The sequence below is a fragment of the Schistocerca serialis genome, chromosome 5 (assembly GCF_023864345.2).
Source record: "Schistocerca serialis cubense isolate TAMUIC-IGC-003099 chromosome 5, iqSchSeri2.2, whole genome shotgun sequence".
NCBI lineage: Eukaryota > Metazoa > Arthropoda > Insecta > Orthoptera > Acrididae > Schistocerca > Schistocerca serialis.
The window spans coordinates 118,590,257-118,607,236 of record NC_064642.1 but is presented as its reverse complement, the minus strand read 5'-3'; the positions used below and the strand labels follow the sequence as shown (position 1 = coordinate 118,607,236).

The following is a 16,980-nucleotide window of genomic DNA, read 5'->3' as shown; positions in this document are numbered from 1 at the left end:
CACATACCAGCAATGATAATAGCAATGTTAAATTCTAAAAATTGAATTTCTGGTTATATAACCCCAATGTATCTTGACTGCAAGATTTATTCATCTGGGTTATTACACTTGAATGAATAACTTGCCACGAATGGTAAATTCCATTTATTCAATAAAGACACAAGAAAAAATGTGCAGACTGGTTGTACTATTCAACAAAAATTTTACTTCATTGTTCATATTGCAAATTGTACTTTTACTACTGATTTTTTTAAATTTTATACATCCATTCCAGTATTGATTTAATACCCAGTATTGGTATTCAAGATCTGTCCACATATAAGCTAGAATTATTCAAAATGTTTTGTACAGCTGCAAAATTGTTTTGCCAAACTGTCTGATTATTATCATAAAGCATGCAGAACATCATTGTTTTAAACAGTGATCTTCACATCATGAATACAGCATTAACTGCTACATTTAATATGAAAATGTGTTTTAGATTCAAACTAGACTACTAATCATTAACTATCTAATGATATTTATTACAACAAAGACAATCAATTATTGACAAAATAATTTAATTGGATAAATAAAAAATTTAATTGTATAGATAAAAAATTTCTATGTGTATATTCTGCCGCCACTTGGTGAGTAGATTTTGTATCTGTCCAATTAAATTATTAATGATATTTATTATTTGACATAATAGAAAGACAATATTTCAATCACACATTTGCAGGTATCAAATAGTTCATTATATATTGGTATCAGTTAGCACATTAATTCCTAATATCTCACTTACATCACAAGCTTTAACAGAGTGTACATGCATTCACACACCCTCCTCCCCACATACACACAAACAGTGTTTTTTTATTTATTTATTTTTGTGTGTGTGTGTGTGTGTGTGTGTGTGTGTGTGTGTGTGTGTTTAAGAACTGGCAAGTAAAAGGTAATACTTGTAAAAGATACATACAGCAATGAAGAAATGGTAACAAGCTTATCAACGGAAACAATTTCTCCAAGATGACAACAATGATGGTGATGACAGCATAAAGATACATATTGAACATTACTGCCAAAGGTGCATATGAATAGCAAAGTAATTGCCTGCTTACAGTAGCTGATTTTTTTAATAATAAGAAAAATAAGTGAAAAATAAGTAAGAAAACAGTTTGATAATGTGAGAGAACAGCTTTCAATAAGAAGGGGGAATGGAATAATGGAAGTCACTTTCAGGCTAGAGAGAGGGAAAATGGTGTGACATGAACTAATGCTGGTTATGGAAACAGCAAAATGACATTTTACATTTGACAGGAAAAAATACACACACTTACGTGAAGAACAATCAGCATTAAGAGTGGAAATCAGGCTTCCTGATAGAAAATATAAATTGTGAGAAATAAAAACAACTGTTACCTAATTTATGTATGAAGTGTTACACAACAGAAATGTATTATGGGCTAATGTAAAATTATCTGAGTCTTCTCCAACAAGCACCAAACTAAGCCAAGTGAGACCAGTGCCACCTGCCCCAGTCAAAAAAACAAACATGCAGAAAGCCAATATTGTGGAAAGCAGGACAAACCCAGAAGATATAGCCTCAGCTCACTTGAGCAAGAGGGGCCAGCAACATGACTCCAGCGAGCAGAAGGCATCTTGTCATTCTAACAGCATAGCTCGATTTTGTAAGAGAGAGTAAAAGTTCCACAAGAGCGCCTATCAGCCCGCTGCTTGAAAGGTAACAAGGTGAAGCCCTCAAACCCTTTCTTGCAAAATAGAGGGCTGGTGAAGAGCACTGATGAGTCCCAGAAAGGACATTACACTTGGTCATTGCCAGCCAGATGTAATGTCATTGCATCAGATAAGCAGTAATAAATATTCATGCTTTCGAGTTTGGTCTCCATCTTTTACCTTGCATTACACTGCCTATGAAGCTGAACCTGTGATGTGCTGTTACCGTTTGCCAAGATGACTTCCGTCTTTGAGACTGCTGCTTGTCTGGTCTGCCTTACGTGGCTGATGTGAGCTGCTGATCTCACAACCACCGATGAGAAGACTTGAAGACTTCTGCCTCTGGCTTTCTGAGCCGAGCTGATGGTGTCTGGTGCACTGTCCACCTGTCACAGAATTTGGGAGGTGCGCTAACCGCTGCTGCCCCCAGCTACTGCCTGTAAGTAGTCATCGACATTTCTACCCTTCCTTGGTGGAAAGACTTTGGTGTTGCTCATCTTCACACTGTGCGGAGTTACTGAGAGATTACGTGAGCACACCCCTTCAGTGTCTACTTGAGCTCTCTGATAAAAATGCACTCTCCATCGTTGGAAGCAAGGCCTGTTGTACAGTCTACGCCAATTGCCAGCTCAAACTGCTGCCAGCCAGACACTATGGTTACATGAGCCAGACACTCCAGGATAACATCCTCCAGAGATTGCTGAAACAGTGCCAGCAAGTCCCAAGGACACACATTGCTCTACCACCAGTCTGGGTGCTGATTCAGAGAAGGATGCTCTAATGTAAATTCTAATTCCACTACAGTTTATCATTATCATCCAGTGTGCAGACTGGCCTGCTCCACAACACGCTATGCTCTGCCATTGTGATACAGCAGGGGCAAAGTAAAAATAATTTAACAGAATTTGTTGACCAAAGTCAGATATATTTTGCAGCCTACCGTTATTCCTGTATGTATTTTATGCTTTCTTAGGGTATTTACAGGAGTGCCAGTATAGCTGCTCCATGAAAGATACTGCCAGTTCCTCTCCCATTCTTTTCAAAACTGATCTACTGTTCCATTTCTTGTGAATGCACTGCTGACAATAATAGGGTCTTTATGTAACTATGTTCCTGTTGTTAGAAAAAAATGACGTCATGAGAATCAGATACTCATTTGCCAACTATCTGAGACATTTGTAGTTAAAAGGAGATCAAGACAAAACAGATACTTGTATTACTTTCATTTCTTCATAATAATGTTACATGGTCTATAGATTTTATAATTAAGGAAATTAATGATTGATTAATGCAGCATCTGCTGTTGATTTAATTCCTTTTATCGTAAATGCTAAGTAGTGGATAGGTACTGGCAGTTTAGATGTTGCAGTCAGGTTCTTAGACTCACTTGCATAACTCATCTGGTATGGGAATTTGCCACAAAATTCAAAGGCCTGGATTGAAGTCTCTGTCCAACACACAGCTTTAATCTGTCAGGAAGTTAGCATGGAGTATACGTTCCACTGTAAAAGTTATTGATTCATTCTCAAAATAATTCCTACATCATTGGCTTAGTTACTTTTGGCAGCCTAACCTCCATGGACTGTGGGAAAAGAAGAGGAATTACTGACGTATTGAAGCTTTGAGTGTGGTCATTAGACTTGTATAGCTAACTAGGGGATGGTCTACAAAATATGAGAGTCCTGGTTCAACTCCTTGTCTGACATACAGTTCTTAATCTGTCAAGAAATTCCATTACAGCATACACTCAGCTAAAGATAACAGGATTCATCTAGAGATCTCCAGACTGAAAGATTTTACTAGATATTTCAATAATTGTGTACCTGCCCAGTCCATGTCACACAGTAATCCTAAACTTTTTCTGGTGGTCTGTACCATAAAATAAAGTGATGATGGATGCTAAGTCCCTCATTTTAATGAATTTCCTATTCAACACTTTCTCATGCCTACTCCTCATGTAAAATGATTTTTTATTTGTTCACTTATATCTCCCAAAGTTAAAACATAGAACATTGCCTGACATGTTGTATTCATTATCGTTCAGCAAGAGGTCTTTTATTCAATTGTGAAGTACTGTTTAAATAATTTCAGAATCTCACTGGTGGTAGTAATGGTGGTCTGCATCTAACTGATGTCACAAATGCCTCCCGGACAATGTTAATGAACATAGCTACATTAAAGTGGGATCCTGAATTAAGCAGGTGTGTAAAGTGAATAAAGTGTATTTTCTTGTGATGTAATATTGTTAAGTCATTTGATTTGCAGTTCAGGCTGCATTTGAAGTTTTAAATGAAAAGGTTGCTTAAATAATGAAAAAAAATGACTTTTTTTTTTTTTTTTTTTTTTTTTTACAAATTGTTGTAATACGAAAATGTTAATACATAAGACTTTGTTGTCATGTTCTATTATTTGATAATACTAGTTCAGTGAGTCAGCAATATTCAATTTCATTATTTTATTTTGTGCAGTTTACAGACTTGTAAAGAACTCAACCGAGCAAGGAACTTTTCAAACATAAAAACAAAGAGTAAACATAACAGCAGTAAGATACAGCAGTAAGATGTGCCTGCAATCCAGTGAACAAATAAAATCAAATTTGCATCTTAATCTGAAGTCAGTGCTTCCACACAGCTCCACCCTCCATTGCAAGAGTGTAAAAACTGCTTTGAATATGCTAACGTAATTAGAGTGTCCAAAGCTCATGGTATAGTGGCTAGCATTGCTGCCTCTGGGTCACAGCTTCGATTCCTGGCCAGGTCAGGGATTTTGTCCACCCAGATACTTGTGTTTGTGTTGTCCTCATCATTTCATCATCATCATTCAGGAAAGTGATGAGACTGGACAGTGAAACGATTGGGAATTTGTATGTGCACTGATAACTTTGCAGTTGAGTACCCCACAAACTAAATATCATCATCATCTAGGTTAGAGAATTAAAATGGCCAACATATTTTGTTTAGCGCCACTCAACAACACAAACATTCCAATTCTCAAAGCCACAGGTATTATAAAAATTAATTTTTACACCTCTCAAAAGTATGCATTGGAAATCTGTGAGCTATTAGAAAAATTCCTGTCTTTTATTTATTTTTAATTGGTGAATTTTGCCATTTAAGATCAAACTACATCTCATTATGTTCTCTTTGTCCAGAATTTTGTCTGTTTCCAATGTTCCTTTGTATGGTAGCTTTGATGTTGGTCTTGTTATTCTCTCCATGTTCTTCTGGTCTTTATAGTTCTTCTTTCAACTTGAGATACTTCCAACTTTGTATTTTTTTTTTTTTTCAAAACATCTCCTATTCTAAAACGAGGGAGGGATTCTGGGGTGTTGGACCTCTCAAGGTCTCTCTGAGCTTTTTTCATTCCATGTGTTGGTTGTCTTCTAGTTCCAAAGGCAATCAGATATTTATTTGGACAGTCTATTTTTGTCCATTCTGTACAGGTGTCCAGAAATACCAGGCGCCTTTTCCTCATATTTTGCGAGATACTCTCTGCTTCTTTCCACTTCCTTGTTGCTCCTCAGTTTCCATCTAACATTAGTCTTGTTATACCTATGATTTTTTGGTAGGATTCTGCTTTTCAATACCTCCAACTTGTTTAGTTAGCCCTTTTGCTCTCTCCATTCTTGAGATCTGATTGTCTATTGCAGCTGTGTCTATTACATTTTCTTGTATGATTTCACCGTGGTACTTGAATTCCTTAATCCTCCTAATTTGACCTATCTCTGTTTCAAGGAAGTTCAGCTTATATCTCTCATTCATTATGAATGCGGTCTTTTCTATTGAGATCCTCAGCCCCATTCTGCCGGAATTCCCTTTCAGGAGGTTGATTTGGGTGTTCATTTCTTCTGTACTTTCCTAGAGCATTGCAATGTTGTCTGAAAAGACCAGGCAGTTGCCTTTAATTCCTTCAGATTTTTCCCTACTCCTCTAGCTGTTTAGATAGTCACCTCTTTTCTATTGAGAAGTATTTCTGATGGATTTCATAGGTGACCAGGAGGAGAGATACACCTCTATAGTTGTCAGTGTCATGTTTGTTCCATGTCTTATGAAGCAGGACAATAAGTGCTATCTTCTGTTCTTCTGGTAATTTCTTGATCTCCCATAGTGTCTCAAAGATTCATTGTAGGTCATCTAGAATTTTTGGTTCTGCCCATTTCAACATTTCTGCCATTGTTGAAACTTGTTTTTAAGGCTTTCAATGGCTCCTTTAACTTCTTCCTTCTTTGGCAGTATATCATCTCTTGGATTCTACTGTGGTGCCCAAAGACTCAGTTTGGAGGTTGGAGTTGGGCAGTTGAGGAGATTATGAAAAATATGTGACAAGGATCTCTTAGTTTTTTCTTGGTTGTGCAATCTCATTTTACTCCACTCATTTCTGAAACTGACTTTTGACACTTGATACCCTCAAAATTTGTTCTTAACAGCGTGGAAGAAATCACTGGAATTGTTTTTGATAAAGTTCTTCTGGAGATTTGAAACTGCACTTTTTCAAATGTTAATTGTATTCTTGGAAGTATCTGGGACATTTTTTTTTCTTTGTTGTTTAAATTGTTCCAGATGTTCCATCTTTCCAGAACATTTCCTTCTTTTCATTGCTCTGATCTCTTCACAAGTATGTCCTCATATTCCGCATTCCATCAGATTGCTCATTTCTTCTTTGCTAGCCTGAGTTCCTTCTTTGCAACTTTGTTAATCCTTATGCTAAGGCCTTGCCAGGGTTGGCCAGTGGTATAGATTTATTCTCTGATTTTTTTTAGTGAGCTTCATATATTTAGCGTCATGTCTGGGCATTTTTTACTTGGTGGGAGGATGCAGATTTTGATTTTGGAAAGGCACTGGTCTGAGTTGAATTCAAAATTTCTGATCATCTTGACAGTGATTATCCCTCTGGTACTTGTCCTGGTTATTGTCACATGGCCCAGTTGGAATTTTTCTAAGTTGGCATTTTGAGATATCCAAGTCTTTGATTCTCTTGGCAGTTTCTGGAAGTATGTTGACATCAATCTTAACTGAAATGCTTTGAAGAGTCTAGGGAGCCTTTTCCCTTTCTTGTTATCCTCCTATATGCTGGGTATTATTCTACCAACCACCAACAATACCTCCAACATGACAGCTGCCACCCATTTCATACCATGAAAATACAACCTAACTACTCGTGGCCTTCGCATCTGTAGTGATGTGCAGTCACTCTCCAAATATGCCAGAGGTCTCACTGAGGTCTTCACAGACAAAAATTATCTTCCCACTCTGTCCAGAAACAGATCTCCCATGTCTTGTCTCTCCAGTCACCTACCACTTCCCAAATGCCCATTGTCTGGCCATAAAGAAGCACTCCTCTCATGGCCCAGTACCATCCAGGACTGGAGCAACTAAATCACATTCCCCAGCATGGTTTTGGTTGCCTCTCATTGTGGCCTGAAATGAAGAATACCTTACCCACTCACCCTTCTCAGTGTGGTATTCTGCCACCCAATGAACCTATACAATATCCTAGTCCAGCCCTACTTCACACCTATTCCCAACTTCTTACCATAAAGCTCATATCCCTATGATAGAACCTAGATGCAAAATCTGTCCCTTACATCCTCCCACTACCACCTACTCCAGTCCTGTCACAGGCATCTCTTATTTCATCAAAGGCAGGACTACCTGTGAAGGCAGCTCTGTGATCCAAGCTACAACTGTGCAGCTTTTTAAGGGGTCATGACAACTAACAACAAACTGTCTTGGCCACCACTGAACTGTGCCCAAGAGACAGCTGGATGATCCATTTACTGAACATTATGTCCAACATGATGTGCTTGACTTCAGTGTTTGCTGCACAGCCTTTGCCATCTGGAACCTTCCTACCAACACTGGCTTTCCTGAATTGCACAGATGAGAACTCTCTCTGCAGTATATCCTATGTTCCGGTAACCCTTCTGGCTTCAACTTTCATTAGTCACTGTCCTTCATCTACCCCCCCCCCTTCCCTACTCTCACTCCAACAATACACATGCCTTGTATTCCACCAATACACTAGTCATTTCCTTTCTCTATACCTCTCCTCTTCCCTCTCCCCCGGACTGCCTCCCAAATCTTCTACTAGCAGCCCTATCCTGTCCCCACCATGCCCCTGCTCTTTCCCTCAGTAGCACATTGTCATCCTCCCCCTACCCTGCTAACCCTCCCCCTCTCCGCCACATGCCTCCTCTTTACCCCCACCATCCATGCCAGATTGCTGCTCTCAGCAGATGTACATGCAGCCCACATAGGACCCAAGTTGCTATAAACATTAACCATGCACGTGTATATCATACTGTTATGAGAGTAATGTGTTTTTTCTGCTTTTGAAGGAGAACTTGATCTGAAAGTTAAAAGTTTAGCAGTCTTTTCATTCTGTCTGCCTGGAATCCCAATGACTCCTCTACTGGCGAATAGCAATCTATCCTTTTAATATGTTGTTATTCCAGCCTGGACTTCTCATTGTATATACAAGGTATCCCAAATACAATGTGACAAATTTGTAGGGGAGGTGGGTCATGTCATAAGGATTGAGAATTACATAGCAACCCATAGCTGCAAACGTTGTTGTATGCCTCTAGGTGATCCTGTACACGAAAGTACTGGAGGGGAATGCTGCTTGTTGGTGCTGTATATGAAAGCACTGGAAGGGAACACCACTAGGTGGTGCTATGTGTGAGGGTACTGGAGGGGAATGCTGCTAGATAGTGCTGTAGATGAGAGTACTCATTGGGAACAGAGGATTTCCTCAGTCAAGCACTAGCCAGCATATGAGGAGCATGGAATGGAATGTGAATTGTGAGCTTACAGACATGCATCTAATGTAAGGAATAGCTGAGTGCAGTGGACAATCTGGAGGACTCCTTTATTGAGAATACTTCCAAGATATACATCAACCACACCACAGTTTGTTTGTATCAAAATTTGTGCAAGTATGTGTCATTAAGAAGGCATGCTATGATTGGTGCATTCAGTCATTAGGGAGAAGATGTGTTGGATGCCATTGAATTAATCTAAGCACCAGCATATGTGACACTGCCTCAGACTTAAGAATGTTCATAGCAGTGTCCAGCGTGCTTTGAACACTGAGCCCTTACATGCCTTCCATCTCTAAAGGATGCAGTTACAGCACCGATGAATATCCTGCGCACATGTGTTTCGCAAAGTGGTTTCTACAATGAAGTGACAGATGTGCATGCCCCAGCTTATGTGTTGTTCACTAATGAGGCCACATTCACTAGGGATGGCATCACAATGGGGTATCACTTGATCGATGAGCTTTTTGATTCTACTACCCGTAGCTGCCTTTTTTTCTTGCACTTATGTTTTGGCATTCAAATTTTGCAACAGCAAAAGAATCAATAAATAAACTTTCTATTCTAAAAGCTTTATCTGTGTCATCATTTGGCTTCATGAGCAGTTGTACAGATGTTCCAATGTCTTCTAGTTCACTATCTGACAAGCAGTCACCCAACCCATAACTCTGATCATGCAATGAAATGTCCCATTCACGTTCATTATAACCATATAACATTCAGATGTCTTTTCTTACTCTCTGAGGTTTAATTCCTCTTGCTAATCATCAGAGAGAATAAAAGAATCAGTGCTTTTGACAGGTAAGATGTTAAGTTTCATCTTCCTTTTCTTCAGAGGTTGAGTTCCTATTGCACACAATCCTGCAGGTAGTTGGTGGAGGCTTTTTTCCAAGTTTGTGGACGTCCAACTTCATGTTGTGTTTCAGTAGTCAGTATTCTCTTCAGCACGTCAGTTTTATTTAGAGAATAAATTCCAATTCCTCCAAAACCACCTTTGATGTTTTCTTCTATAGATCAATTGCTGCCTACACTGTCAAGATATGCCTTGAGCAATTCCTAAGCCAGGCTCATCCAAGAATTGCACCTGGCGGGTGTGCCCGCGCCCTGTGGGCACAAGGCAGTGTAGTTCAGCACCCCATCCGCAACCGTGTGTCGCTAGTGTCGCCATAGGAACGAGAGAGAGAGAGAGAGAGAGAGAGAGAGAGAGAGAGAGAGAGAGAGAGAGAGAGCTGCGGAACGAGTGAGAACGCACAGCACTGCTCTGGACTGTCCCGCGGTCATATCCAACGTAAACAAAATAACAGAGGAGGCGCACCTCTGTAAAAGAGGTCAATGAGCAGTGAAACAAGCAAACCATTTACTGTCTAGGCAACAACTAATGTTCGTGTGGCAGAATTACTGCGCAAAGCTTTAGGAAACAATATCCAAAACAAGAATCGAAGAACAGCTTAGTAGTTTTCTGACCCCAGGTTGATTCTATTAGTACTACACAAGCACACTCGTCATATGTACAATAGGCATCTTCTGAAAAATATATAGTCATAAATATTCTATTTTAGAAATAATTTTATGTAAGGAATATAGAGTCTCATTCTTACTGTTAGTAGTTACAAGTATATATTTTTTGTTGTACTTCATGCTACAGCTTTTTGTATCCCTTTTCAGAGTTTAGAAATCAGATGCTTAGTTTGCTGTTTTATATATAATAATTTTCACTGACCAAGTTTGAAAACTTATTAAAAATAGAATTAAGGTTATAAAACACTTTAATTCTTACAGTCATTTTTGTTAAAGAAGACAGTTAACATTTTACACGTTTTTCTTTTTCGAGGAAACGATTTTGACTAGGCTTGGAACAACATTCTGTGAGACTGCTAACCTCAAAGAATTAGCCAAATTTTTATCGCCAAGTAATGAACAGTTCGTAGTTTTAGCAAGCTTTAAAAGAGAGAAAAAGCGCTCTCCAATATACGTGGAGCCAAACATTGAGAGAACTTTAGCCGCGTGCTTGTGCAAAAGAGGATATTTCTCTCATGGAAGACAGCTATAGAAGTCATCCAAAGTTTTACACGTAAGAAAGCGGTCCTTCAGGCGGATATTGCATTGCAGGTCAATCAGCTCTAGTTGAAGCACTTGTGAGACGTCCTCTGCCCGAAGGCAAAACAGGCGAACAAATATATCTAAGGCCAGTTGAAGCTTACTTATCTCCAAAAATCTGTTTTCAAACTGTTCTTATAATTCACAAATGATTTGAACATAATCTGAAAAATCCACATCTTCTTCAATGCTGTTTAGTGCAGGAGAGTGTCCACAATTCTTCTCTCGCAACTGTTTTTCCCACAAAATAAGTTTTTTTTAATGCTTGAATTGACTGCACTAAATCAACAACAGAGTGATGCTCACCTTGGAGTGAAATGTTCAAAGTATTTTAATGACCAGTAAGGTCACTCAAAAAATCCAAATTCGCCACCCACTTAGGATCACAAAGTAATTCTTCTGGATGTCCTTTCATTTCCAAAAAGGTATTTATTTCGCCCCTCAAGGAGAAACACCGATGAAGCACCTTTCCTCTGCTCAGCCATCTACTTCAGTGTGGTAGGGTATGTCCAGGTATTCCTCTTCAATATCAGCCAGAAATTCTTTAAATTGGTGATGTGTGAGTCCATGCGATCGCAGATAATTAACCATTTGAAGAACTGCACCCATACCATTTTTTTATGTTGGCAATCTTCGCACAAAGTGCCTGGTGGTGTATCAGACAATGGATTGCCGCGAATTAGGAACAGCCAACTTCAGCCATTTTTGACCTGACAAAACTCAGAAAAACAGTGTGTATCCCTCATAGCGCAAGGGTTCCATCCGTTGTTACACTGGTCAGGCATTCCCATTTTAAACCCATTGACTCTAACATGTTTTCTACGGTTAGAAAAATATCCTAATTCGTGGTTGTGTCTTTTAATGGCATAAGGTCGAGAAATTCTTCTGTGACACGCAGATTGTTGTCGACACCTCGAATGAATATGACGAGCTGAGATGTGTCTGTAATGTCCGCAGACTCGTCAAGGGCGATGGAAAATGAAATGAAGTTTGCCGCTCTCTCCATTAATTACTGCTCATATCTGAGGCCATATTTTTAACTCAGCGAGCAACAGTTTGAGGGGAAAGAGCTATTTTTTCAAATTTTTCCGTGAGGTCTGCTGGACAAATACAAGCCGCCGAGATGACCAGGCAATCCTTGATGAGATTCCCAGCCGCAAAGGGTTTCCCTGCTTTTGCAATTCTCAGCCAGCATTTGTAGCTTGCGCGCAAACTTTGCCCACCTGTTTCCTGCTCCTACTACAGCAAAAAAGAACATACAATTAATTTTGTACAATGCTGTTTTTTAAAACACTTTTATCATTTTAACAATTAATTGTTTCATTCATTGAAACTCAAATAAAAACTAAAAAAAAAAATAGTTTTAGGTGCATTTTCCCCCAGTTCCTCTGAAAAGCAGCCTTAGACGCTGGCGAGAACAGCGAAATGTGGTTGCAAAATAAATTTTTATCTATTGGAATATTTGTGTTTTAATTAATTGAAAACATTGATGAAACTACAATATATGTTTTCCTATCCATAAAAACACAAATATACAAAAACAAAGAATGACTCTTAATGACACTTTGCTGCCCGAGAGAGTGTTTGTGAAGGTTTTTCAGAAAGTGGCAAAAAATCATGCACCTGAAACTTCTTATGTCTGTGCAACGCGATTTAATGCAACCCAAATATAAAAATTAACCGAAAAGAAATGTTCCTTGTTGCTGACAATCTGATATTCGATTACTGGCACATTGCAAAGTGACATATTAGATTATAAAATATAGTTTTATTTGTCATCTTTATAAATAATAAAGAGTCATACGATTGGAAACACTTAGTTCACAGTGATGCTGCTTGAAATTTTATTTCAGTCCTTCAAGCTTTCACTGGCGTTCCTCTTGTGACAAATTTTCAAACTGATATTTGTGACAGGTATTAAAGTGCCGTTCAGTCGAGTACTTTTTTTAAATACATGAGGTTCCGATGACATACTAAATACTTGGCAGGATTTTCAACAGTAGTACAAAGGAAATTAATTTCCCACTCAGTTTTAAATAGTGTGGACATGCCGCTCCTCTTTCTTTTTGTCTGCTGCTGTTGACCGTACATCTCAATCCACTGTAGCCTTACGTCTGTTGACTAATGGCATTGTTTCGTATCAATGCTTTTGACCACTGCTGGTGCAGCGGGCGGTCTGTCGTCCGTAAGAAGCGCATGTACAGGGGCATAGTGAGGCTCGGCGGGCGGTCCGCACAGCCAGCTAAACGATATGGCTTGGCCATTGCGACAACACACGAATTCGCCTGGGGCGCTGGCCGTGGGCGATCACAGGTGCTAGCGCCCCAGGGGCACAGTTTGGACGAGCCATCAGGATACACCTTGAGCAATCTAGGAATGTTATCTTGAGGCATTGTTCCTCCATGTTTGGATTTCCATTGATTTCAAACTTCAACCCACTTCATTTTTAATGTCCTGGGTAAAAAAAAAAAAGTCTCATTACTTTTGGCAAAGCACCAAGACCTAAACAAAAAAAGAGAGTAAAAATTGAACCATTCATTTTTTTTCAGTTTTATGGCATACCTTTGGGTCACCTTACAGTCCATAAATTGTACATGTTTTCTGCTTGATATACTATATGTGGTGGAGACACACAAACTAGTCTGACAATGGTCAACTATCTCCTCTGAATGATGACATCCTTGTATGGTTATAATTTTATCAGTGGTATTCATTTTGTTATAGTTCACTGTCAGTTCTGGAAAGACACCAGGCAAAGAAGTTTCTAATTTAAAATATTCATCTATGTTTGCATTCAATACTTCTGCTCTGGAACACTTGATGTTTCAACACAGGGATTCGGTAAATCTTATCTTCTGTTTGAGGAACCCAAGAACCCGTGCTTTTCCAGGCATATTATTCTTGAATCATTTCTTTAGTACAACCTTTTGGCCAGGAAAAGACTTTACTATCAAATGAATGTCAAATTATGTGAAAGGAAAACCCCAATCTGAAGATACATTGATGTACTCTATCAATATATTTTTGTCTTCTTCGATTAAAACATATGCTCAGTCAAATTTCTGGTCTTTTTTTCCTTTTATGTGTCTTTCAGTTCTTGACTTATTAATATCATATTTATCAGCTGCTTTCCTATAATGTGATCCAGCTTTTACAAGTGCCATTGCTTTTTCCAAATTTTCATCCATAAAAGCATTTTAAGTCCAGGTACCAACAGGTACGGAGTGTGGTAATTTATCAATTTTTTCTGCAATGAAATTAAGAATAAAATTTATGTACAATGTGTCCTTTCAGAAGTTCAGTACAGAAAATATATAAAAGTTTATGAGTTTAATTGATAACTTGAGACATGCTTGTAACTTGGGATGCACTGTCCCAAGTGGGCATCAAAGTGTCGATGAAGACTGAATGATGTTACATCATGACTCATGACTGAGGTTATGTTTGATGAAATCACAAAAGTCATAACTGCTTTTAGTTTGACTGTGGAGTGAAAGGTTTTCAATGTATTATTTTAAATGGAGTGTATCCAAAAAATTAAAATGAATATATTAGTAGATATAAATAAAATAGAAAGAAACATTCCACATGGGAAAAATATATTAAAACAGAGATTCCATGACTTACCACACGGGAAAGCGCTGGTAGACAGGCGCAATAAAAAACACACAAACACACACACAAAATTTCGAGCTTTCACAACCCCCAGTTGCTTCGTCAGGAAAGAGGGAAGGAGAGGGAAAGATGAAAGGATGTGGGTTTTAAGGGAGAGGGTAAGGAGTCATTCCAATCCCGGGAGCGGAAAGACTTACCTTAGGGGGAAAAAAGGACAGGTATACACTCGCGCACACACACACACACATATCCATCCACACATATACAGACACAAGCAGACATATTTAAAGACTATATATATTGTACTATACACTACACTTTGAAAAAGTGATACATCAAAACTGAGAGATGTGATCACAGAGAAATTTATTTCACCAAAAGGGTCATGACACTACACAAATGATTACCATTATAGACCTATATATGCACTGTGACTGTGGAAATTCAGTACCGAGTACATCACCTCGTGCTGCAATCAGAGCCACTAGGCACTGTGGCACAGGCTCAAAGAGCACATGAATATGCTGGGGAATACTCTGCCACATGGTTTGTAGAAGCATCCACAAAGCATCAACTGTGGCTCCAGGATGACATGAATGAACAAGTTGCTGACTGACCATATCCTAAACATGTTTGTTGAGTGACATGTCAGTGAATGGGAATGCCAGGGAAGCAGTGATACTGTCATTCTGTGAAGAGGGTTTGCACACTTCTCACTACATGCAGCCAGGTAGTGTTCTGCTGAAATGTGGCATGTGGAATGACCTGCAGGAGGGGCAGTGCCTTGGGCTATAAAACCCTCCTGATGTATGGTAGCTGTTCAAATTACCCTCAGGATGCGGGAGGCGAGATTGCACGTTATAGGCAATGTGTCTCAAACCATCACACTTGACATTTGTCCACTATACTGCTCAGCAACATCGTTTGCTCAATTGTGTTCACCACGGTGGTGTCAAACGCATGTGTGGCTATCACTGTAGGACAAGTTGAAGTGCAACTCATCCATAAACACTACATTTTGCCTCTCAGCATGTCAGTGTAGGTGTTCACATGCCCATTGCCATCTGTGATGTTAGTGGGTTCTGGTCAATTGAATGGCCGGTGTGCCACCAGTTCAGCCTGCAGAAGATGGCATCAAACCATCAATGGAGACATGTTCACACCTGTTGCAGTGCTCCAACATTGCGCCAGCACTGTGGCTGGAGCTGTTCTGTTTATCAGAGCCAAGCGGACAAGATGGCAGTCATTTCAAGCTGTTGTCACATTATGTCATCCGGTATCCTGTTGGGACTGTGAACAACCTTCTTCACTCCACAGGTTCCACACAAGCCTCACCACTGAAGTAGCATGCCCTGTACAAGCCGCAGTGTCACGGAATGACAGCCCCACCTCCCGGATACCAATCATTCTATTCCACCCTGTGATGTCAGTGAGGCATATTGGCACTTGGTTACGTGTTTCCACTTTGTACGGTGGCTCTTCCCCAACTGTCCCTGTCTGTTCACATAAATGAGGATGCTGTTGGATGTATGTCTCACCATCTCTCTGCCATTTAAATCACTTATTATGGTTCTGCTGTCCTGCACATCTCCTTATCGTGGCATGTTGCAGATCTCTGCTTCTGAGTGTTTCACTTTCTACAAGCAGGAGTGTATAAAGACTTATGTATTTATGGATACAGATAACTATTTCTGCTGAAAATACAAATCCAATTGAGTAAATATTCAGCTACCTTTGGAAGATACTGAGCTGATATTTAATATAACTGGCAACAGCAGCTTTCTTTTAAATTGAAGTGGCATAGCATGAATAGTATTAAGCAGTATAGTATAGTGATTTTTCTAATTATCATAGTGTATAAATTAAGCCTCTGTGATTTACTTGTTTTAATGTATACCTTGACTCACTCTACATCCTCTAAGGTTCTGCATCTTAATGGGACCTACAGAGCACGATACATGTATGAATGAATTAACACCTGGCTACATGTTCCTCCCACCTCAGTTTTCTTTTTGTCACAGTAAGAATTATGTCTGTTACTCTAGTCTACTCCCTGTTCCATTTGCTTGTTTCCTGTATTTGCTATTAGTGGCAAATATGCATCTCCCCATTTCTAACTGAACTACACATTGTCTTTGACTGGCTTTCCATTATATTGTGTCACTGGACACAGTCATTAATCATGATACAGCTTTAATCATTTCTAATCACTGGGTCATTGAGTTTAGTTAAACTATGAATAAAATGGAATTTATTTCATACAGGGTTGTCACAAATAAGCAAAAATACATAGCCTGTAAACCACTCTTAAATGAATCATTAGCCCAGTCATTATAGTCCACCCATTAACAGTCCAATTGCGAACAAGAACACAGCTATGAACACAGCAGCATCATAATCATAGAAAACTGAATGGAGGTTATTACTGGCTTCATAAGACGCTATGAACCAAGTGTGGAATGTTGGATTTGGCTGCCTTTCTACAATATGCATGTCAGTGGGACTACACATTGTACTCCCTTGTAGTGGCCTCAGCCTGTGTAATTCCATATCAGTAAGTGTCTGCTCTGCATAATATCATCAATGCTATCTATCTTGGTATCTGTGGTGACAGTATGCATGACTTTAGAGAGTACCACACCACAGTCGATAAGCCGCACTTGAAACACTCATAACATGGCAGCTGCATGGGTTGGCAGTACAAACTGTATCGAAGTCCACCAGGGGCAGCA

At 39.2% G+C, this 16,980-nt stretch overlaps 1 protein-coding gene across 6 annotated transcripts in view; it reads left to right on the top strand.

Annotated features, from left to right (window-relative positions):
• The window catches only part of LOC126481645 (glycerol kinase-like), a 177,250-nt gene that overhangs the window by 100,630 nt on the left and 59,640 nt on the right, over positions 1-16,980 (top strand). For all 6 annotated transcript variants that reach the window (XM_050105554.1, XM_050105552.1, XM_050105553.1 and 3 more), the window contains exon 5: positions 3,808-3,917. In XM_050105554.1, the coding sequence (XP_049961511.1) occupies positions 3,808-3,917 (110 nt within the window). The remainder of the gene's footprint in view (positions 1-3,807; positions 3,918-16,980) is intronic.